The 25,265-nt window shown below is 42.0% G+C and overlaps 1 protein-coding gene across 9 annotated transcripts in view; it reads right to left on the bottom strand.

Moving 5' to 3' along the window:
• The window catches only part of DYM (dymeclin), a 211,894-nt gene that overhangs the window by 18,449 nt on the left and 168,180 nt on the right, over positions 1-25,265 (bottom strand). For 8 of the 9 annotated variants that reach the window (XM_054002973.1, XM_054002979.1, XM_054002978.1 and 5 more), the window contains one exon: positions 15,430-15,543. In XM_054002973.1, the coding sequence (XP_053858948.1) occupies positions 15,430-15,543 (114 nt within the window). Of the gene's footprint in view, positions 1-15,429; positions 15,544-19,380; positions 19,738-25,265 lie in introns of those variants that run through there. The other variant, XM_054002982.1, reaches the window with a different exon arrangement.

Raw genomic sequence — 25,265 nt, 5'->3', positions numbered from 1 at the left:
TCAGCTATGGATAAAGAAATATTTCACTGATCTCTTTTGGCAATTCACACTCCATTTGGTGACTGGAGTTTGTGTGTCATCTCCTGACCCTTCCCCTCCACAAAGCTTGTGGACCACTTAACATCAGCTCTTCACCATCTACTGCCTTGTGCAAAGGATGCTCTTCCATGTGGACAGCAACAGGATGGTATACATTCCTAATAATGGATGACAGTTAGAAAATGTCACCAGTTACATTATTCTCCTCCAAAACCTCACTCCTAACAGCAATGGTTTCTACTCATCACAGCCCAACAGCGTCCTCATGGCTGACAACCAGCTGGAGCACCTTTCACTGGATGTGAGATGAAGATGCTGAAAGGGTCCCTCGCACCCTGACTGTGTCACCAGTAGAGCACAACCAGATTCTTCTGATCCAAGGAAGGAGAAGATCTTTGCAGTAGACTTCCCTTGTGTCCCTTACAGAAATATTTTTCTGCTCTCTACAGGTAACATAAAGAATTACATAATTATTTCATAAGTCATAGAATCACAGAATGGTGTGGGAGGGACCTTCAAAGCTCATCCAGTGCCATACCCTGCCATGGGCAGGGACACAGGTCCCAGGCTGCTCTAAGCCCCACCCAACCTGGCCTTGGACACTTTCAGGGATGGAGCATCCTTCACCTCCCTAGGCAATGTGTACCAGTATTTTACCACCCTCATTATAAAAAGTTTCTTCCTTATACCTTACTCGGAATCTACCTTCTTTTAGTTTAAAACTTTTACCCTTTTCCTGAGCAAAAAAAAAAAAAAAGAAACAAAACCTCCTTTAACACCTCCTGTTACATGACACTAGTTCATCTTCTAAAGCTTTTGCATGTAACTGCATGAATTTTCATCTGTTGCCTTAATGGGAGCTAGTTAATTACAACCCACAGAGTGCCACAGACAAAGCTGAGGCATTATTCAGCTCAGCTGAGTACAGGGCTGTGACTGCAGTTACAGCTCTGCAGAGCACTGAGGGGAACTCCAGTCATGGCAAGGTGAAGAGCACCATGGGAGAGAAACAGCAAACTCCTGCACTGCTGATCAACCTGCTGCTAGAATTTGCTTATTTTCCCTTTCCCATTTTTACTGGTTTGAAAAATTAAGTCTCAGAATCACAGTAGCTATTACTGTATTAATGTTATTACATTTCCATTTATACAATTCAATTGTTACTGTTACCTAGTCCACGGTAGTCCTGGCTGGGCAGGTAGGACCTTGTTGTCTGCATTTTTTTTTTTTTTTTTTAACTGGTTTGGGATAGCCAAAACACTGCCCAGCCTTCTGCAGGAGACTAATCTGCATAACAGTATTATGGAATAGCTCTTTGGAAGCAGCTATGGCAAATCCAGGATAAGGTGATTTCATTCCAGTGCAATTGCTGGGCTTTGCAAAGAAAGCAATGACTCGGGAATGAAGTGACTGAATCCAGAATGCGGCTTCCAGAAGGTAACTGGAATAATCTTTAGGGGTGGAGGGGACAGACAGTAAGCCTCCATGTAAATATTAGTCTCCATGCAGACAGCAGCTTGGGAATAGGAGTGTCCTGTGCTAGCCCACCCTTCATCCTCATCTTGGCCAATGCACCTCATTCCTGAACTGCAGAATCACTGTACTCCAGTCACTCACCCAAGCACCACCCTCTCAAGCTACCTTGGGTTCTTGTGCAATACCCATCTCTGATGCATTCCTTCATCCTGGAATGAAATGTACTTCCCTGGATTTCAGTAAGATAAACAAGCCTTCTGTACAAACAGGATGCATCTTTCCTAGAGAACTATAACCTAACTACAAGTAAGATGTAAAGGAGAGAATAAAAACAGACAACCTACTTCATTTTAAAACTACAACCGTCAACATAACCCTGCTGCCAGTGAAACCCTCACCAGTCCTTCTGAGAACCCTACATGTAAGGCTTTCCTACATTATATTTGCATTTATATGATTTAGTTTTACTACCTATTACTCCAAAATAGTCTATCTTCAGCCAGTCCTTTATCTTGTATGTATTCAAGAAAATGAAGATTTTAAGCAAACATTGAAGAAAGGTGAGGCTCTAACTCAGATCTTCCAGAGCAGCTGTGGCTGTCCCTGGATCCCTGGAAGTGCCCAAGGCCAGGCTGGAGCAACATGGGACAGTGGAAGGTGTCTCTGCCCATGGCAGGGGGTGACACTGGATGGGCTTTAAGCCTTTTCAACCCAAACCACTGGCTTGGTTCTAAGCCCAAACCATGGTTCTAAAGTATTTGGAGCTTCCCCTGATGACAGTAAAGTTCTTTCTGGGGTTGTGACAAGTTCACTCATTTTTCTATTCATAATGTAAGCGTATTTGAGTGTTACTGGCAGTCTGATGTCCTTGATCATCATCAGCCTCTCACTGACAGAATGAGAGAGCTCCAAGCATGCACAACCTTTAGCCATCATGGCTTTCCTTGTTCACAATGGAAAGGACCAACATTCTGAGATCCTCAGGAGTATTTATGACACACTACTTTAAAATGGAAAATCATATTTATACTACTAAACCACAATTTTTTAAAGGCAAGGAATGCTAAATTCGTAATATTTTTACATTAACTTGAGCTGCAGACACAGCTTGGAAAACATCTGAATTTTACGAGCCTCAGTTATGTCGGAAACGAGGCCAAATCACCCACTTATCCTCCCCTGGAGTGGCTCAGGCTCGCAGGATGCAGGCCATGAGCAGGGTCCCTCGCTAGCACCAGCCCCAGGCAGCTCCTGCAACACCAGCCACTTCTCAGAGAGTGGCAGATGAGGCTTTCATGGTGCTTTCACAGGTTATGGAGGAGCTGTTTTCAGCCACTTTTTGTTCATGGAACAAAGGATCACAAATTACCACAAAGCTAAATGAACTAAGAGAGCTCTAAATACTTCCACAGTGATTTGCTCATAATAAAATGGAGAAAAAACACTCTACCACGTTAGACTGCAAAAATTCTGTTTACAGGATTTTTGTATAAGAAGTGATGAAATTAAGCGAGGCTGCATTACTTGCTACTGCTATCAATTAATGCAGCAACCACTTCCAGACATAATAATTACCATATGTGCGCTGTGCTTTACCTCTGGGCTTAGTTATTTCATACATGGGAGGTTACAACTATTGATTGCATTAAAGCAGACTGATATGCTATGAGAGACTTGCTCCCAGTGCAACACATCGTTGCACAAACTAAAATGATTCAAGTGGTACAGGAACAGACACCTGCATCCACCAGCAGACAACCTGCAAATGGTCATTTCTCCATCCCCTTTAAAACACACAGTCTGTGACACAGAAAAAGTATTGCAAAAGGAGTAAACTCAGCTGATCAGAGACAAAATTAGGGGGTCTTAAGACACAGACGTTGACCACTGGATAAATGAAAAATCCTCAGGAGTAGCCCCTATCAATATAAATAAGTTAATAAAACCAAATTGGCTCTTTGTTTCTCAATGCAACTTGCAAAACTGAGAATTTGCTCATGTTTAGGTTGAGCTTTAGGCAAAACGTCTTGACTGAGAGGGTTGACCAGCGTGGCACAGCTTCCCAGGGCAGTGGTGGAGTCCCCATCCCTTGATGGGCTTAAGACCTGTGTGGACATGGCACTTGGTGCATGGGTTAATAGTGGCCTTGGCAGTGCTGGGGGAACAGCTGGACTTGATGGTCTTAGAGGGCTTTTTCAACCCAGATGATTATGTGATTGACAACCAGCTCTGCCCTGAAAACTTCAGAGCAACCTGGAGTCTGGTAAGTCACAAAAAAATATGCATTTGCATTTTTAAAGGTGCATTTGTTCTTTAAAGTTTGCGGAAAACTTGATCCATAATGAAAGACAATGACCTCCAAATAGCATCTAAAAAGAGTGGTGTTTACCTTGCCATTGCACAGCTGGGTTTGTAACTATATGCAAAGCCAGCAACAAACTCAGAAAGAACTGCACTTGGTTTTTTTGTTGTCATCCTATATACATAATTAAAGACATATTTCTATTCAGTTCTGGTTAAGCTCCTACAAGTTATGTATAAGTTATATGTATAACTTAGGCTTTAAAGCCTCCCTTAAACAACAAAGCATTGTTTATGTTTTTAATAAATCTTAATTTTCACTCCTCTAATTCAGAAGACATTTTTTGAAGCAAGAATACACTGAATTCAGTAGGCAAATCTCCCATTAACATAACTCAATTGCCCTAGAATAATATTTATAAAGACAGTGGTAACTGTGATGCAAAGAGCTAAATGTAATAGGCAAAATTATCCTGCATTAGTAGTATATTCATAAAGGGTGAGAGTGTGTCAGCAATTTCCAGAAACCTTTAAAAGTAGGAAGGGACCTGGCTTTTTTTTCAGCAAAAGCACTAAAAACAAGCGTCAGCACAAAGAGTTAACACATTCTTCCTACTTCTGAGAGCAGGAACGGGGCTGATTTCGTCAGTGAGGTTTGGCAGCGCGCGAAATCCTGTAACCAATTCCATTTCCTGATAAATGAACGGTCCACAGGGGAAAGTCAGCCAGAGGCTTTGGGAACTGCCGAGCGCTCAGACATGACCGAGAGGCTCCTGGAAGGAGCCAGACTGTCTCTTTGCTTATCGCCGCCCAGCCGAGCGGCACCAGCGCAACGCCGGTGCTGCCAGACTGCGCTGCGAGCCCGGGCCGCGGCACAGCTGCTCCAGCCGCACGTGAGACCCCCAGAAAATACACCAGCCCCAGCACATGCCTGACATCAGGCTCTAGGAACTCTGAGAACACATGGCCGTGTAATACGGGCGTTGGGATGGGACTTGTAACAGTCCGCATTGTTTATGTGCTTCAGAGCCAAGTGCTAGGAGTGACTCGGTATTCTGGAGTTGAGGATCTCGCCCCCACCCTCCCAACAGGAAAAAGCCAAATACAGAATGATAAATCATTCATTATTGGTTAGATTTTGGCATCAGTGAGGCTCTGAAGGAGGGGTTTTCAATTTGAGCTATAGGGTGCGTCTCCTCGAGAGCTGCACGTCACTCTCAAGTTCTAAACCTTTCTTTGTTTTGAGCTACAAATTCTTTTTAAAAGTTATCTACATAAATGTGACAAATAGTCTTACTGAAAGTTAACAGTAAATATCAGCTCTAATAGTAAAATGACAAATGTGCCAACTTTTCAGACAGAGTTAACCTGGATGTTTGTTCACTTTCATATTATTACAAATCAAGCACAACTCCAACATTTTTACAGGAAATTCAAGTAGGTTGACATACACAGAATTGAACTTTCAAAAGTCTAAAATTTGAGCTTGTAAAAAAGAATAAAAATACTGCCAGTCTGATGACCCCTGAAGGGAAGTTAAAAGAAAAAAAAAAGGAAAAGCTCAAATAATAACTTCAGGCCCTTCATTACCAAAATCCTGGGTAAGTTTTCAAGTGGCTTGCAGGCTTATAATAGCAACTATGTCTGCAATTGATTAGCTCCCCCAGCACAACCAGATGTCTCGGTGACAGGGAGAAAGTACTGTGGGTCTGGAATTTACTGGGATGCACAATATCCCATCACTGAAAAACAAAGTAATAAATGGGAAGGTGGGGAAACTAAAGAAATATTATGCTTGTTCTCAATGCATCTGAATCCAGTTTTACTGCATGTTCTAGCTCTTTGGAAAGCCCAGGATAAATTCTTTCTTGTTCCCAAAGAAAATGCCAGAGACTTGGTTGAGTCTGTCCTTTATCACAGCATCACTACTCATTCCTTTGCTGGGATCTTGGGTGCTTTCTGCTCAGGGCTGTGACAAATACAAGCTAACAGCATAAAAGAATGACAGTTCTCTACATTCTCAATCTGCACAGGTTTGCAAACAAGGTACATGGCCTTGGAGCACTGTTTCAGACATAACACCCACACGTAGACCAAACAAACTCCCTGTTCCTGCCACTCCTTCCCTGACTTTACCTCACGTTAATTAATGCATGCTTTAAACCTCAAATGAGAAAAGCGGTGGGAATACCTGAAGGAGATACAAAAAAAGATTTGCTATTCTTTGGAGTATTTTGATATTCACAACTCTCGCCTTTAAAGCATCCTTGATCCTTTTTGGGCTGCTGCTATGCTTCTACCAAAGACTGCAATGTTTCTGTGCTTAGCATTTCATAATGAGCAAGGAACACTGCAGCAAGAAAAAGTGTTCTTCCTGCTCTCTTCAGGATGTGGCATTAAAGTGGAGGATAACTGCAGGTGTGGAGTGCCACAGGCTGGCTGACAGAAGCAAAGCCCAGCACAGAAGTATTAATATTTCTATTACAGAATTGCAGAACTGTTTGAGTTGCAAGGGATCTTAAAGCTCATCCTTTCCAATCCCCTGCCATGGGCAGGGACACCTTCCACTACCTCAGGCTGCTCCAAGCTCCATCCAGCCTGGCCTTGGACACTGCCAGGGATCCAGGGGCAGCCACAGCTTCTCTGGGCTGTCCCAGGGCCTCACCAGCCCCACAGCCAAGAATTTCTTCCCAATATCTAACCTAAACTTACAACAAACAAACAAGGTACATTGAAGGGATTCAGACATCAGTGTCTTATTTGAATTGTTACATGTGTAAGAGAAATTATTCACCAAGAAGGGTGACAAAATTCAAACTATTCAGGACAAGAGTGAGCAAAAGCTGATGGATTTGATGTGGGTAACTCCCAGCTTCTTTGAGCTGACTGTGCACCTGCTAACAAAGCTCTACCTCCATCCCATTGCTCCTTGAGCTGCTTCTCTCAATCCACTCTAGCTGAGGTGGCTGAAGGTCAGGAGCTCACAGATGCAGTTTTGATGCTCTGCTCACACACAGCTCTCTTGGCACAAGATCCTCACCAGGCTGTCGACCATGGCACCAGCTCCACTTTCTGAGCTACCATGTAATCAGTACGATCCCTGAAGAGCAGCAGCCAGGAAAATCAGGGACAGGGCAGGGGAACATGAAACACAGTCCTTCTTTCCTCCTAACTAATACCAGCCACTGTGAATCACACACTCCCCACCATGGGACACACACAGCCTTGGGGCCTGCCTGCTGTCCTGCTTGCGCCATGCCTGGTACCATCTCCTAAGCAGAGAGCCTGACAACCTTGAGAATGTTGGAGCTATCAGCAAAACTTTCCAGTGGAAGCTAGATTTTCCCCATGGAAATGAATGCTTCAATGACCAGGAAGAAAACAAGACTGAAGTTCTCAGTTTATTCCTCATCTCTGAAGAAAAGCTGTTATATAAATGGTCTAAGTTGAAAGCATGATTACTATTTTCTGTTCAAAGGGATTTTTGGGTGCTTTACAATAAGAAACTGATATTACATGAGAAACAGTTTAAAGATCAGAGATTCAAAAGTTTGCTAATGATTTTTTTCCTATGTTGATGCTGCAGTGATGTTTATATTACTCTTCAATAGGGAGGTGTCAGAAAAGCATTAATATGTTTTTAACTGTGTGCCAGGCAGACAAGCAAAATAAAATAGCTGGGTTTTTTTCTTGTTCTAGTCAACAATGCCAAAAATTACTGTTTATTTTTCTCCGCCCCCATGAAAGAATTTATAACCTCTGAAGTAAACTCAAATTAAAAAGCTGGTTTTAATCCCAAAATTGACTGACAGCTGCTGTGTAAAAGCAAACCTAACTTGTTTGGGATCTCAAAAGCATTCACATTTGAAAAATTTAGTTTTCTGGCATCATTTGATGGGTGGTTTTGTTTGTTTGTTTGTTTTGTTTTTTTGTTTTTTGTTTTTCTTTTTGTTTGTTTGTTTGGTCCCTTTCCCTATAATGCTACAAAAATAATTTAAAGAATGTGATACTGTATAATTTTCACACTTGTAAGACAACTGGGGAAAGGTGGAAAGCACATCCCCTTTTCTAACAGTCTTAAGAGTAACATGTAAATATGGTGTCAGTTACAGCACGAGTGAACTCTCCTTGGGAGTGCCAGGGAGAGGTTGTGAGTGCCACGGTGCACACCACTGCTGCTAGGCCTGGCAACACTCAAGCAGATAAAATACTCAGCTGTAACTAAGATCTTCTATGCAAAGGGACTCGTCTTACACCACACCAAAGAAACCCAAATCTTGACACGTATGACAGTCAAAATCCATGCAAACACTTGCAGGAATGGGAAACTGTATCAAGAGTTCTTGTTAGGTTTTCTTTTTCATATAAAAATATTAAACCAAACTTTGAAAAATAAATAAATATGCTTGATAAATGCTTGGTAACTGCCAGCCTATGCCAACATTTCAAAACCCTTGAATTCAGCAATATGAATGTAAGTTTTGTAGATAGCAAGTTTCAAGTCAAACTATATTGCTAAGGACTGCAGTAGAATTTAGTTCTCTTTCCTTGAAGTCTCTAAGTTAACGGATTCCTTCCATTTTACCTGAAGGATGCTTCTGAAAATGAAGTGTTGTTGGGATTCAATCCAACTCATCAGCTGTATTTGCATTGCACATGGCTACAAACAAGGCTTTCTGAAGACTGCTAAAATCCACTTCTAACCATGGAACAACAGGAGTCATCATGTTTCAAAGACTTTTGAACACTTACACGCTCAAAAGCCATGTAGATGTGGCACTCGAGGACATGAATTAGTGGCAGCCTTGGCCACCTTGGGGGAATTTATTTTAGAGGGCTTTCCCGACCTAAACAATTCTGTGATTCCATGACTTTGAATCCATAGGTGGCAAAGTGAATTTACTTTGGCCATTGGCTTTTTCAGCGTTAAAGCAACCAGGCAGGCACATGAGATAATTTTTTGTTAAAATGCTATGTATTCTAACTAGCTCCTGAACCCTACTTCCTACTAAAGTCACATTTCTGTGGATTATCATATTAATGCTTCAAAGTGAGGGTGGTATTTATTTCTGAACTAAACCCCCAAAGCTTTCATTCCCTTCTGGGATGATGCCGTTATTTTTCTTCCTGTAAGGTTTCAAACTACAAAGCCAAGAGTTACCATATAATGCATTATGTCAGCAAGTATCTAACTTCAAGCACTATAATAATCACAGTTTTTCCATAGTATTTTTCACATACTTTAGATCTTGCCTACACACAAGTTTGCACCATTTAATTAAACAGATTTAAATGATAGAAACTCCTGCTTGGACATACTTATTATAAAGTGGTGTCATCCAGTTTAGTTTCAACTCATTCTCACCAATTTAAGTAGTGAGGCTTACATTAATAGAAAAGCACCTGCATAAGGGTTTGCCCTGGCTCAGACAGACAGACAGGTTTATAATCCCACTGTAAGATTAGCCAGAGTCAGCTGAGTGCAGACATGTCTTTGACTGCTCACAGTTTCACAATGATAAGTTATTTTCTGACCACAAACCCATCAAAACTTTCAAGATCATTTTTTCCCCCTGGAATTTTGATTACCCAAAATAATATTTCTCAAGGGATGCAGAGTATATTCCTCTCTACTTGAGGTCTCTGAGAAGCTGACCTCTAAAACAAATGCCTTCAAAAGAAACGTTGAGTTATTGTCCATCACTTACAGGTCAGCTCACGGAAGCAGGGAAGTTGGACATCTTAATTGAGGTTATAAATTGTCAGAAGGAAATATACAATCCATAAATACTCTTCTTCTTAGCATATGGTCAGTGTTCTGGAAAGGCCCAAAAAGCACTTTGTTTAAAACTTTCTTACACTTCTGTCACTAATCTGATCTTCTTCAGGGTAAGGGTTAACAGCAGCTGAGGGTCAGCAAAAGGAAGTCTGTGTTGTAGACGCCTGCCTAGCGTCAGACCTAAGGATGTATTAGACACAATCAGCTTCCACTGTAATAAGAACTTTGACCTTTGAGCCAGAAAAAAAAAAAAAAGAAAAAGATAAGTATCAGGAAGAACTGGATGACTTTATTTTTTAAGGAAGTTTTCTGTCTCTCTTGCTTAGTGCTGTGCCCTAGAACTCTGTAATGAAGTTGCTGGTCTCTGTAAGTCCTCTGTTCCTACACCCTTAGGTGTCACACAGAGTTAAATTTGTGAACTATTCCACCAAAAACTCCACAGCAAAAGTGTTACAGCAGTAAAACAAATACAAGAAAGCTATACATAGCTTTTTAAAGCAATTACACATCTGCCCCAAGGTTTAATTTGGATTATTAAAGTCCACTGGTCTGGATCCTGAATCCAGCATCTTGCTGTGGCCAAATACCAACCAGCAGGACTGTGGGGGGGAAAAAAATTGTAATCAGGAGCAATTCTAAAGAAGATGGTTTCTTTGGATCAACAAGATGCATATATATAGAACACTACCGATTTCCTTTCCCACCTGGGGTGCTATGCAGGGTTGCCCATGTCCTGTCCTTCTGTAGGTGTGATGGCACCACTGACTGCTCAACAGATGATGTCTCCTCCCTGGGAGGAGCATCTGCAGGAGCAGGAAAATTCTTCCAAAGAGAGCTCAGTAGCCAAGCAAAGAAATCGTTTAGGTTCCTTTGGTTTTGGGGACTTCACATGCACGTTCTTTTATGGCCATTCCTGATTTCTGATTTGCCATGAGCGCAAGTCTGATGAGGAGCAGCTGAGGGAGCTGGGAAGGGGCCCAACCTGGAGAAAAGGAGGCTCAGGGGGGACCTTGTGGCTCTGCACAACTCCTGCCAGGAGGGGACAGCCGGGGGGGTCGGGCTCTGCTCCAGGGAACAGGGACAGGAGGAGAGGGAACAGCCTCAGGCTGGGCCAGGGCAGGCTCAGGCTGGACATCAGGGAAAATTTCTTTACATAAAACTCTGTCAAGCCCTTTTTGCCAAGGACAGTGCTGTAGTCCCCATCCCTGTAGGGATTTAAAAGCCATGTGGATGTGGCACTAGGGGACACAGGTTAGTGGTGACCTGGGCAGTACTGGGGAAATGGTGGGACTTGGTGGTCTTGGAAGGCTTTTCCAACCTAAATAAATCAGTGATTCTACCAAAGCACCTATGCTTGACACGCCCTGTTGAATTCACTGCCACCTCATTTAACAACCATCTTATTTTTATGATATTTTTTTGTAGCTAAACTTCTAGTGCTGGTGCTGCTTCCCCAGGGTGATGTGCCAGAGATATAAAGCTGCTCTGGTCCACCTCCCAGGCAGTATCTGCCATCATCATGATGACAATTTACTCTTCCCCTGTGCTCTGGTGCCTCAGTGATTAGCAGCTTTTTTCAGTGAAACAAATGGAAGCTGATGGAGTTGGAAGTACATTGTTAATAGAAGGGAAAACCTATGAGAAGTGCTTTTAACACCTAAAGTGAAACTTGTTCTGTCAAGAGACTGAAGGCTTTTACCTCTGCTCCTTTTACATATTCTGTGAAATTTTAATGCCCATCGAACTCAAATGCACTTCAATAAATATTAAATTTTGTACCATATCAAAATCGTGAGAGTTGATGGCATAATGGCATGTCTGCATAGCACACAAAGAACATCTGACAGAGTGCACACTGATGACAAAATACTCATTGACATGGGGAGAAAAGGAGTGGGGGAAAAACACAAGCAGATCAGAAAATGCTCATGAAAAACAAATCTCCATCTTAAGTGGCTTAGGTAATGGGAACTTTTCTTTTATAAAGCATTAAATGTGGCCTCCCAAGTGTGATCATTCCATGAAACCAAATGTCAGCTTCCAGTCACTAGCTGGCATTTGAAACAAGTTTTCCCACTTATTGCAGAAGAGTTGTTGCTATCTCCTGGCTAACTCCCCTTGAAATCCTGAGATAAGTCACAGGCTCCAGACATGGTCCTGCTTCTCTCACTCTCCTAATCCTGAAAGTACAGATAGGTCACCAAAGGGAAGGAAGGCAGCCTGAGAACTTTCAAAAAAATAAAGAGAAAGAAAGAATGAGGCTAATTTTCACCTATCACTATGATCTCTAAATTGCCTTTAATAAGCTTCTGCAATATAGCAGGGAGCCTGGATTATGGGCTGCTCGTCTGCGAAGGAGACAGCTCTATCTCCACGCCATGGCTTCTGCCTCCATCCCGGGCATATTAACTTCATTTATCTCCTCCCACAGACTGAGGGAGAAATAACCAGCTCTTGATTTCAGCACCTGCCCTTTATCTCTCTGTTTGTGCAGAAGTCTTCTAAAAGGCTAATTGCTCAGCTTGGACTTTCTTGGCCTTCCACAGTACACAGCTAAAAGCATATGCTTAAAATAATGTTAATTATATTGTTTGTCTCCAGTCAGACTGCTCCAGGACTGGAAGGAAAATCTGAGTTAGATCTCCCATTTCCCAATAATTATTTGCTAAGAAAGTGCAGGATATATTTCCTAACACAGACACACACACACATATATTTATCCATGACCTACTGCTACCACACATGCTCACACTGCATCCCGTGCTGCTTCCTACAGTGGAAGGGAGCAGGAGCACCAGGGTGTGCTCCCCAACTGATAAGCTCCATTATGCAGATGAGGATCGTGGCTCTAAGTGCTGTTATTTTTAGTTGAAGTTGATTCATGTTTGAACTATGGGCTAAGCAACAGACTCAGAACCTGAATACATGTAGCACCTCCTGAACGCTCACTTCCTCAACAAAGGCCAAGATAAGCAACTTGAAAACATTCACTTGAAAACATCCGTGCATACATTAGGTACACACGAGAAAAAAACACCATTGTCTGAGCTGCAGGGAAGTGAGTGAGTAAAAGCTCTGCCTCAGCCCTCATTTTCCAAATCATATCCATGTTTCAACTGCCTCCCCCAGAGTGTTTCAGCTGAAGATGGTTATTTCTAGGAGGCAGGAATAATATCTCTGCAGGGTCTCTAGTACTTTACAGCACTTCAGTATGCTGTGGCAAAAGGCAAGGATGGCTTGAAAATTAGTTAGCAATTAACTGCAAAGCTGACACATATAATATACATATATATATTCTTGGGATTGAACTCCACAGCTTTGTACATTGGAATTACGTACATGTTGTGTCAAGACAGATGCAACATATTCACAATTCCTCCAGACATTGTCCAAACTGGCTGAGCACAAGCTGCCCCCGGTGCTGGGGACAGCTCTGCACCCCTCAAGACAAGAGAGACACTGAGGGGCTGGAGCGTGTCCAGGGCAGGGAACGGAGCTGGGAAGGGGCTGGAGCCCCAGGAGAGGCTGAGGGAGCTGGGAAGGGGCTCAGCCTGGAGAAAAGGAGGCTCAGGGGGACCTTGTGGATCTGCACAACTTCCTGAAAGGTGCCATCAAAGCCAGAGTGGGTAGGGCTGCTCCCACCCATCCAGACTTGCCCAGAGAGTGTCATTAAAGACCTAAGGATTAAAGGTTTCTCCTTTACTTAGCTGCTGAAAAGCCTCAGAGTTGCCAGAGTTATTGTGTAACTATATCTTCAGTCTGATCTTAATATGAGTTTGTTGAGCTTTAGAATAGCTTCCCCTGAAAACCTCAGACTTAAGTGGGAAGACCTGAGGAACAGGGAGAGTCCCAAGAGAGAGGCACACAGACAGAGGGCACAAAGACACACAAGGCCATTTCTATAGGAGGGAAACATGTGCCGTTGCTCATCACTACCTGTACAAAGGAAGGATGTTATTTGCATGTACAAATTGATGCATGACAATACATACATATATATCTATATATATATACACAAACATCCCAAGGTCAATGTCACCTTTTCTACATGGAAAAGTAACCTGCTCTGGCCAAACTCTGTTGCACAGCAGAAGTATTAAAAAAGAAAGAAAAGAAAAAGAAAAAAAAAAAAAGGAAAAAAAAAAAGTGGAAAAAATGAAAAGAGAGGAAACCAAAGGAAAACAAAAAGACAAAACCCAGAAGGTGTAAGTGGTCAGTATAGAAGACTGATGTGCCAGGCTGGCTGTATTCCCTTTGTAAGTCTGTCCTAAAACTCAAGTGCTCCAGAGGAAAGGGAAGTGCTCCAAGCAACACTAAGCATCCTTAAAACTGGAAGTACTTTACTGTTTGGTGAGGACTTACAGAGCTTGGCACATGCCAAAAACTGCTGGTTTGTTGCTTTAAGTGGCAATATAAACATATAATTTTGAATACTGTATATTGTTAGTGCAGAAAATTTAAACTTGATGGGATTTCACTCCAGAAACATCATTTCTGTAAATTGTGGCCTGACATATCTGTCAATGTGGCACACTCAGCAACTGAGAAAACCTTCATTTTCTTCTAAGCAGTGAATTGATTTGGTGATGGCTCTGTGTCAAGAAGGGTGTAGCCTCAACATAAGAGCTTTTAATTATATGCACAGCAGAACAAGTTGTCATAGAAACCGCCAAAGTTCCTCTGTATTCACAGCATCACCACATAGAAAGGACAACCTGAAGGGCTGGATTTGGATCCAGCAACTGCTCTGGTGTAATTCAGGCTATTCCTGTACCACGGCTCAGGACTCGGACTCTAGACCAACCTCTCCTGAAGGAATTCAGTCTGAGTGACTGAAGATGTGCCATCTCAGGGACACAGGGAACTGCAGGAAAGACATTAGTATATGTAGCCAGCTAGAAAATTCCCACTGGGTGTTTTAAAATTACCAGCATATAAATAAATTACCACCCATTGCCACTGGCTGTACAGACACAGTGTGCCTTATCAGAGGATATTTTACTAAAGTTACCACAAAAGAAATAGTGCTCTCACTCTCTTATCACAGAGTAGCAATAAAAATAGTTCTACAGAAAACAGACAGTATTTAAAATACACTTGGCATAACAGAGAAACAAGATTCATCGTGTTTAAAAAACACACAGAGCTCCCATTTGCTTACTTACCCACTTACACAGATTTCTTTATTGCAGTATTTAAACATCACACAGCCATTAATGGATTTTAGCCTCACAAAACCTGTCAAGTTGGTAAATCCCTCAAGAGATTTGAGAGGTTCTCAGAAAGGAATGGAGGGGACTGCTCAGGATTATACAGAAAGCTCATCATCATGTTGACCAGACTTAGAGGTCCTGAACTGATTTTCACTAGGTTGGGTAATTCTTAACTAAAGCCCTCCAAATTTATCTTTATAGCATTTAATATAGACCAAGACAGAGGTGCACTAGAACACTAGAGACAGAAAAAGAACACTTGAGACAGAAAAAGAAATTAATCAAAAGACAGAATTACCAGTGTTTGGTTACAGCATAACTGAACAACAGATGGAGAGAGGAGCCTGCATCTTCAGGATATGACGAAGAAAACCTTAGCTTCAGCAAATTTTAATTCCTCCACACACTTCAATTTAATAACTAATCACAAAAACTCACCCAAACACTTAGCAGAAATTAGGAATTGAAATGAAAACATACACATATGGCAATCAACAGTGTAATCACTTACCAGTCACTACTGAGAGGAGAGATGATTTTTTGAAGTTACAGCTATAAAGGGCATATATGTGTAATTGATAGGAACAGTATACTTTAAGTGATGAGGTCTTGAGCACTTACTCTCAGCCTGTCTTTGGGCAAAGCGACAGCTCCTTGCTTGATGATTTCCAGAACTCGCTCCACTGACAGCTCAGCTCCAGCTTGCTCTAATCGGGAGCTGAAAAAGCTGATCACCTGAAATGAAACATCACAGCACATAAATAAATAGAAGAGATCTTTGGATCAATTTATACACAAAGCTGTCATCTTCTTTTTTGGCACCACTGCACTTCTTATTGAATAATCACATTATTGCCTGTGTCACAGCCAGGGAGACTTTGTTAATGTCAAATTAGCACAGCTCTCAGCATCCTCTTGCAGTCATTTTTAACAGACAGATTATTTTACAATATAGCACGTGCAGCTGAATTAATAAATTTATGTTTTCAAGTACTGTGCACTGACATTTGCTTATATTTCTTTCTGTCAGTTCTGCCCATCAGGATTTTGAGTTCTTCCAGTCTTTCTATGATTTGAGCTAGAAATTTACTTACACTGTAAAGTATTAAAGTAAAATCATTATAGTTTCACTGACTTCTGGAGAAAAGGCAACACAACTGTTAAGTATCTCAGTATGAGAGACTACATTTCCTGGGAGATGTGTAGCACTCAAAGCCAGAGCAAGTGAATGGTGAGAAGGAAGTTCACAAAACTCCTCTTCCACCCAGTATCCACCCAAAGTGCTGCACATACCTTCCACATCCTGGATTCCAGGGCTAAGGAATCCTGCAAATTCTCTGTCATCTTCCAGACATCCCTCTGGTAAAGCCAAGCTGATTTTCCCCATATTCCCTTCCCACCCCCTTTTCTATGACCCAGCTGGTCCTTGTTAGCTAGAACTCAGTTAGGTCAGACTTTAACTTTTATCCCTCTCCAAGCTCAGTGGGTCACAGCAGAAGCAGACATCCCACCGGCAGTTATCCATGTGGGACATCAGAAAACTTTCATTTCTATAGCTCCTTTCATCCAAAAAGAACACACTTTGCAAACCCCATCCCTTATCCCAGGGAAACTCCTTAGTCACACAAGGGATCCAGGACTCAAAGCACAAAAAGGGTTTGGGGAAAAATTTCAACACCTACTTAGAATCCTCTGGAAATAGCACAAGAGGCATTTGGTAGAGCCTGTTTACACCAGAGCACCTGGCTACCCCTGGGCTGGAGGCAAGCACAATGCTGATGACAGGTTCTGCAAAATCCTGTGAGCTTTCAACATACTCTGTGGAAAAATACTGATGTTCACTTGTATCTGAATCACAGTCCCAGTCCATCGAGTCATCTTTGATAATTCTCCCAAGTAGAAGGGGGGAAAAGTGTATTATACTACAAAATCTCTGCTGAGCTCTCTGTTCTGTAGTGAGACACAGCTGGAGCCAGAAACCATTACCCTAATTATGCCTCCCAGCTCAGCTGCTGTTCATAAAACAAAGACAGCTGATGGCTTGATTACTGTGAGATTCAAATTTGTTGTTTCTGTTTGCGATTTCCCCCACAGAAATCCCAACCTTTGTTTTGAGCTGGAAGATTTTCTGGGATCTCTAGAAACTCTTGCACCAAGTGAATGAGACAGAGGCAGGCTAAAGTTGCTGGAAGTTGCTTTTTGGGGTTGTCATGGGATTGTGGTGTTTGGTTTGTTTTTTTTTTTCTCTGTTTTATTTTGTTTCTAACAACAGAAGTACACAAACCAGTCAAGAGAAAATTCAGGTTTAATCTTCTGTGCTGTCCCTACGATTATGTCCATACTTGAGCAGAAAGGGAGAATTTCACTGCCTCTGGCAGATGCTGCAGGTAAGCTTTTACATTCTTAGAGATAAGGACCTGGTGGAGCACTGTGATCACCGATCCTTAGAAAAAAAGGAGTAGGAAGATGTGCTGAGTTCATAAGCAAACGAGCTGGAGGGAGGGACCAGAAATAACAGAGTAAAACAGCAAGAAACAGCTTGTGCAAAGAGCGTGAGGACCTCGGAGTGAGGCTGACACGGTTTTGGCACAGAGTTTAGGACAAATTGCTGGTGGAGGATACACAGCTCACAGAGGAACAAGCAAGTTGCCCACAGACTTTGAAAGAAAAAAACATCTTCCTGCACTCAACACTCCTCTGTTGTCAGTAATCACTGGTGAAACCTATCCTTGCCAAGGGCAGGCTCCTGCAGAGAATCCATCCCCGTGGCACTGCCTTGTTAGCTCAAGTTCTGATAAATCACAACAAAAGCAAAACTTAGTATTTAGCTTTTAACCAAAAGTATAAAATACTATCAGAATGCAAACATGTAAAAAAAGTGAATGAAGCTCACAGATACTCCCTGAATTCTGATGTTTCCTATTTTGGGAAGTCAAACCCTTCAATCTTAACATGTTTTTAAAAGACTTATGTTTTTGTGGTAAAGGTACTAATCTTCTTTGGGTTATATTTCAAAAGAACAAAAGCAAGACAGACTTCCAGTATTTTCAGGCTATGTCAGCATTTTAGAGAACTCAGAATGGCTATTTTTGATGTGTAGTTGATGACTAAAATTAAATATACTACTTTAATAATGGTACTTATCTCTAGGAGTTATTTGCCTTGCTACTTCAAACAAAATAGAAATGAAGTACCTCTCTTTTGGATCCTGAGAGCACAATACCCCAATGAGACAGTGAGGTACCCACGAGTATCTCAATGAAGTAAGAAAACAGAGAAGCAAAAAGAAAAAATAGAAGATTAATTATACAGAGGAGATCCTAAAGAAGGCATTTTCTTATAACTCCAGATCAGGAATAAAACCAAAAAGCATCCATATAATATGTATCTCATGCCCAAGCTCCCACCTCTGTAGCAGAAGGTCCAATGCTTTTCCTACTAATCTAGTCAGATATAAAAATATAAAAGCTTAACATGATATTAAGGAAGAGTAGCCTTTTCCTTTGAAAGAGCTTTAATTATCTTCTACACTTAAGTAACAGAGGTGAATTTAAAATAAAAATGAAAATTAACAGATTTCCACTCCTTGTCCCATTGTAAGTAAAATGAACCAGAAAAAAGAAGCTGGGTGAATAGTATTAAATGAGTTTCAGGTTTTAGTACATGTTTTAAAACCAACTGAGCATATGACTATATGAATAGAAAAACCTCAGATCTTAGGGCAAATAAACAACGCTGAGAGATGGTGTCTTTCTGATACTCTGAAAATCAATTTTCTTTTTAATTATTTGGGCAACTGGTCTAAGAAAAGAACTGCAAAGAGTACTTAAAAAGAAGAGTAAGAAGACACTCCACAAGTTGCTGTGAATTACTCTCTTCCTAGCCATGCTGAGCACTGAAAGGCCTCTCCTTGAAGCAACATAACCCATTCTAAGAGCTCTCTCTCCAGTCTGGCTTCCATATTAGCAGAGATTAAAAGGCACATCCAATCCAGGATTAGACAACCCCTCATCAGGAATATCTGATCCCTGTCCAGATAAAATGTATGGAGAGCCTTGGCCTGTGCAGAGTCTAATCCTGGCTGTACCTAGTCTATCCTAAGGTACTCAGACCTGTGGTATGATGGGCACAGAGGACCTGGCTTGGCCACCTCCAGCTTGGCCACCTCCACCTTGCCAGGGTTTCTATTAAAATACCATTAATCTTTCTATACAAAAATAATGTAGTTCTCTATAGTGATTTCTAAAACTTGCTGTAATCATAGACTCATGGAATGGTTTGGTTGGGAAGGGACCTTAAAGATCACCAGAGCCAATCCCTGCCATGGGCAGGGACACCTTCCACTATCCCAGGGTGCTCCCAGCCCTGTCCAGTCTGGCCTTGGAGACTTTCAGGAACCCAGGGGCAGCCACAGCTGCTCTGGGAAACCTGGGCCAGGGCTTCCCACCCCCGCAGTGAGAATTTCTTCCTAGAGATTAATTTTCCATGAGAAACTCATACTTTCTCATTTTGTTTTCTAAACAGTAAACTTACAAGTTATTGCCAGAGATTAAAAGTACTACAAGATTAGAATGATTTAGAAACATTTTTCATTTAAAGCCAATATTTTAGGTTTTGGAGATTATTTTTGAGATTGTGAGGGAACAACCACAGTGTCTGTTATTTCACCCAACTATTGTTTTCAATTGGGCTGCAAGGCTGAAGTAACAAAATACTTCCCTTTACAGCATGCCAACAGCAGAGTTATCAAGGGCAAAATGTTTTCTCCACTTGGATTCTGTCAGCAGATGCTGAAGTGCTGTGAGGCCTGCGGCAGCCCAGGCAGTGCTGCTGCCTAATGAACATGACAACTCCTCTCCTTCTCCTCCAGCTAAAAATAACAGTGCAACACATTGCTGCCTCCTCTGCCTGCAACTGCAAAGGTCAGTTCTGAAAGACAGAAGAAAAAAATCACTTGGCAAAAAGTGAGTAAGTTTTGAACCTGTTTTTGTCAATTTTGCTTCCCTTTGAAAGTGATTGAAAGAAACACTTTGAGAATTTTATTTCCAGCCACATTCACTACTGGGAGAGTAATGTGGTATATTGATGGCACACTGAATGGACAAGCAAAGAAGAAAACAAACCTCTTGCTGTAAAGTACCACAGGATTAGCACTTCAACTACTTAACTTCCATAGGGAAACATAAATTACAGCTACATTTGGTATCCAGTAGTCATAGCTGGAGCCAATGAGAGGCAAAGCCAACCCTTGCTGATTTAAGAAAGGGTGAAACAGCTTCAGGTGATTCAATAGCACTAGAAACACAAGAGATTAATCTGCAAACTTGAAGTACTGTATTTTTCAGAACCACCTTGAAATGAGGAGCATGTTCAAGGACACATGAGCTTTTCCAGATATTCTGTTCTCCGCTTCTATGGTGTAGGAGTGAGGAGAAAAAAAACAGGCAAGAAGAGCCCCCCCACAAAGCAAACAAACAGCAACCAACAAAACCCCAACCCAAACCCACAAAACCTTAGAGTATTTAGCCAGGCTCTGGTAATCAGCATGATCAAGGTTTTTCTAATTTTAAGGAAAGCCATAAAAACTTAGTTCTTAAGTCCTGAAGGTCTTACAACAGGGGTTGCTATGCCAGAGTGAAGACAACTTGATTTATTATAAAATGTAGTAGGGAAATGTCTTTGAAGAATTAAATTCCTTGCAGGAAATTGCATCAATTCAATCCTTTGCATCACTAAGCCATTGCTCCCAACCTCCTGATGTCTATCAGACTATTTAGCAAACAAAATTCTAGCAGCTCCTAGTTAGGCCTGTTCCACCACCTGGTATCAGTTGCTCGCTTGTAGGAAATATGAGAGCAGTGAAAGCCAAGGAGTTCTCACCGTGGCCATGAACCAAACACATCTTCAGGAATGATAAGCGAAGAGTCTCCACCAAATTCCTGACATATCTGAGGCGGCTGACCAAATTACAGACCACCTCTAAAGTGGAGGCATATAGACAGCTCCCAGATGAAATATTTCTGCACGAGGCCAGAAGAGGAACCATAGCATTCCTCTTTGTTCACCGTTCAGAAGAAGAATATCCCATTTTAGATAAACAAGATGCACTATCTCCTACTAAAGTGGCTTTCCTCTTTGTTCACCATTCAGAAGAAGAATATCCCATTTTAGATAAACAAGATGTACCATCTCTTACTAAAATGGCTTTCTAAAATGAAAGGTAAAGTAATAGGAAGCAGAAGGTATTTTGATTTCAGTTTCTTCTGTATAGCATTAATGGTTCCCATATGTTCCCAGTCAGCTGGCAATGGTGATTTTTAGATTATTTATAAATACACAGAGGCAAATAAGTAGTTTTCAATAAAAAGTCATCAATATACTGATGACCCTTATACATTCACCTATTTTTGTGTGATGAAGCACACAGAGATTGTATGTATCTCCAGAATAAACAGAATGGTCCAAATCCTGAGAAACAGCCCAGAACTATTGTGGCCAGGTCTGTACTGAAGGTAACTGAGGGCAATTCCTGCTCTGGTCTGAGCTCTGGTGGGGCTGCAGAGGCATCCCCACATCTACCCGTGCCTGTAGACCTATGCTGGTCTGTCCTCCACCCCAGTGCCACACTGCCAAACCCCAGAGGTCTCCAATGCTGAAATCCCTGAAAACCTACCACAGTGCTTCATTATTCCTAACCTTGGAAAAGTCTTTCCTTATGACCTGCGAACCCACAAGTATGTCAAAGAGATTATTCCATTTCCCTTCAAAGCAGCATTTTATTTGAAAAATACCACATCACTTTAACAAATCACCACCTTCAGAGGTTCTGTTTTCTACAGATCTTATTTCAACCTGGAATTTCTTTCATAGTGCCAGCTGAGTATGAGCAGAGGTGTGCTCAGGTGGGCAATGGCCCCTGGGCTGTCCCAGCCAGGCTGTGACACAGCCCCAGGGCAGTGCCCGTCCCTGTGCTGGCACTGCTGAGGCACCTCCAGTGCTGGGGACAGCTCTGGGCCCTCAGGACAAGAGAGACACTGAGGGGCTGGAGCGTGTCCAGGGCAGGGAACGGAGCTGGGAAGGGGCTGGAGCCCCAGGAGAGGCTGAGGGAGCTGGGAAGGGGCTCAGCCTGGAGAAAAGGAGGCTCAGGGGGGACCCTGTGGCTCTGCACAGCTCCTGACAGGAGGGGACAGCCAGGGGGGTCGGGCTCTGCTCCAGGGAACAGGGACAGGACAGCCCTCAGGCTGGGCCAGGGCAGGCTCAGGTTGGATACTGAGGAAAATTCCTCCATGGAAAAGCTTGTCCAGCCCTGTCACAGCTGCTCAGGGCAGTAGTGGAGTCCCCAATTTGTGGAAGAGTTTAAAACCTGTGTGTCTGTGGCACTTGGGGACAAGGGACAGTGGTAGCCTTGGCATTGACAGGGAATGGTTGGACTCAATGGTCTTGAAAGTCTCTTTTAACCCAAATGGTTCTGAGATTCTAAACCCAGAGTAATTCCAGCTAAGATGTCACCAGTGTGATTAGGCTTAGAGGACATCTCTGGGTTATTCTGTGCTTGTATACACACACAGAATTGCAGCACATGCCTTTTTCTATTTGCACCATCAATTACATCCCCAGTACACTCTCCAATTAATTCTTCTTCAAAATTTTAGCCTTTTCACCTCTTCCATGCTTCCTTTTGGTTGATGAGTACATTATGTCCAATTGAGTAAAAATAATAAGCATTTAAGTCTTTACATGTCATATCTATTTTATACATTCTTGACAAGGCAAACTGGCAACTGTTCTGGTGTCCAAAACTCATTACAGACTTTACATGCTATGTATTTTGGTCTGATTTCTGCAGCATTAAACATTATCACAGTTAGTATTTCTCTATGAAATACAAATCTGGATTACAGTCAGAGAATCTTTCATCAGCTGGTGGGCAGAATTTGGTGGAGCAGAGGGACATCAGAGTGACACAGTGTGTAACAGGCACCTACTGCTCACATGAATCTCTAGAGCTATATGATTATTGGAATCATAGAATTCCAGAATGGTGTGGACTGAAAAGGACCTTCAAAGGCCATCTAGTCCAATCCCAATGCTCCTTCTCCTAGACCAGTTTACTGCAAGCCCCATCCAACCTGGGGCGCCTTGTGCCAGGGCCTCACAACCCTCCCAGCGAAGAATTCCTTCCCAATATCCCATCTATCCCTGCCCTTTGGCAGTGGGAAGCCATTGTCCCTTGTTCTGTCACTACATGCCATTGTCAAAAATTACACTCCTGGTTCCACTGCAGCATGGGTACAGATAATCCAAACGTACTTTGCTGTTTATGACCAGAGAAAGTACAGAGAGAGAGTGTCAGGTTTTACAGAGCCCCTGCAGAAATACTTGCGGAGCTTCAGAAAGGTAATTTTGGCATTACCAAAAGTTGCAACATTTACCATTTCTATCTACAATTTACACAATTTGGGCTATAAAATTTCATTGATCACAACAGCCTGAAAGCCAACACAGCTCCCCACTATAAAGGAAGTTGGTGGATCCATCCTCTTCTGAATAACCAGCCTTGGTCACAGGAAAAGCCTGGCCATCTCATTATTCTGTCTGAAAACAGGCTGGGATGGATGCTGAAAGAATTTAAGAGTAGGTCAAGAATAGGGAGATCCTCCCCATGAGTATATCCTCTCAGCTCTCAGCAACATACACTTTAGAAATTTATTGAGCCAAATCTTTTAGGATTTCTTTCTGACTCCTTTCAGAGCACAGCTACATTTCAGACATCCACATTGTCCCATACAGCTGTGAGGATGGAGCTCCCAGCTCCACCACTGCAGAGAAAAGTCTGATAAGTTCTTGGAGAGAGAAACTCATTTTGGTTCTTCTCAGATCCTGCCCACATGGCTCCCAGACAAGCTCCCTTCAATGTGTACAGTAAAACTGACACGATTTGCCACTGTTTCAAGGGACAGCAAGACAAGTTAGAACATTCTGGCTGCAGCACACACGACAAAGACTGGTTCTTTATGGTGCTGCCAATACTGCGTATGAAGTGCAGGACGTGACAGGGTAGATGAGGAGTCAGATGAATCTCATCTTTTATTCAGATCTACAAGCCTGACAGCTCTTACCACTTGCCAGATGGTGACAGGTACATTTAAAAAAAAAAATTAAAAATTTCTTTTTCTGACGTCCTCGCCTCTCTAACAAAGGAGCTATTTAAAAATTCAACATGCTCCCTTGGAAAGCTTTAAATAGTTTCTGAATGTAACTGGCATTATGCTGTAACCCAGTATTAAATAGTTTTGGGGAAGAATTGTTTAAATTGTTGAGGAAAACCTACATTTAACTGTTACAAAGGAAAGGACATGCTGCTGTCTGTGGGAGGCACAGGGCTGCAAGCAGAAGGATCTGGCCACCATCAGTTATCCTGGATGTGGGCAAGTAACCAGAGAAGGTCCCTATCTCAGTCAGGAATGTAGACAACTGTTATCTTCAGCGCACCATATCCTCTTTACACAACTTGAAGACATCTTGTTCTAATCATCCAGACAGTATCATGCTGCCTGTAGTCTGCAGCTGCTGAAAGTTTGGAGAGTTTTGAGCTTCAAGTTCTCCACTCCCCAAACTCTTGCATGACCAGAAAATGTGAAGAGAGAACAGAAGAGCAACAAATAGGTACAGAGCAGAATTTCAGTTCAACATTTTAAATTATTTTCCTTTATGGGCAATCAGATATCAATCTCCTGTAATTAAAAAACTCTGCAGATTATTAGGCACAATAATATGTCATTCACTGCATTCAGAGATTTAGTATCCTGTTCAGTCCTCCCTTCCAGTATTTTGCACCCAGTGGTCATAGTGTGGCTTCAAACATTGCTCAGCTCTGCAAATATTGACTAGAAGACAGAGAAAAATTTGCAATGCTTTAAAATTTTCTAGCAGAAACTCAGGCTCTCCATATGAACATTAAAACTACTATCAGATGAAAAAAAAATTAACAATTGTTTCCCAAAGTCATTCTCCATAGAGAGTGACACTGGTAACAGCCTCTTAACCACAGTTGTTTTCTTCTGTTTTCTTCTAAAATGCTTCCCTATGCAAGGGGAAGGTTGCTGTGAAGAAAACACTTGGCAGGTAGAAACACACATTCAGATACAGACAGGAAATAAGACAGCTGAATGCCTACTCTTGAGTTATTTAAAATTAATTCCCTATAATCATTAATAAACTGGTGAGAGGAGTAAGAGAAAAGCAAAAGGATTGTTTGATGATAAAAATTAGCTTTTGCTCCCCTGAAAGGTGGATTTGTAACAAGGGGCAGTCAAAAGAAGCTGACATTTCACTCCCTTTGTGGGGTGAAAGATGTGTCACAGCTTGGGAACTCCTTACCAGAGGCATCTCAAAATCCCTCTGATCCTCCTGAGTTAAAGATGTGGGAAAGGGCTGTTAAAGAAATTAGTGGGTTG

This window comes from Vidua macroura, chromosome Z (assembly GCF_024509145.1).
Source record: "Vidua macroura isolate BioBank_ID:100142 chromosome Z, ASM2450914v1, whole genome shotgun sequence".
Classification (NCBI taxonomy): Eukaryota; Metazoa; Chordata; class Aves; order Passeriformes; family Viduidae; genus Vidua; species Vidua macroura.
Note: the sequence above shows the minus strand (reverse complement) of the source record. Positions and strands in the feature narration are given on the sequence as shown.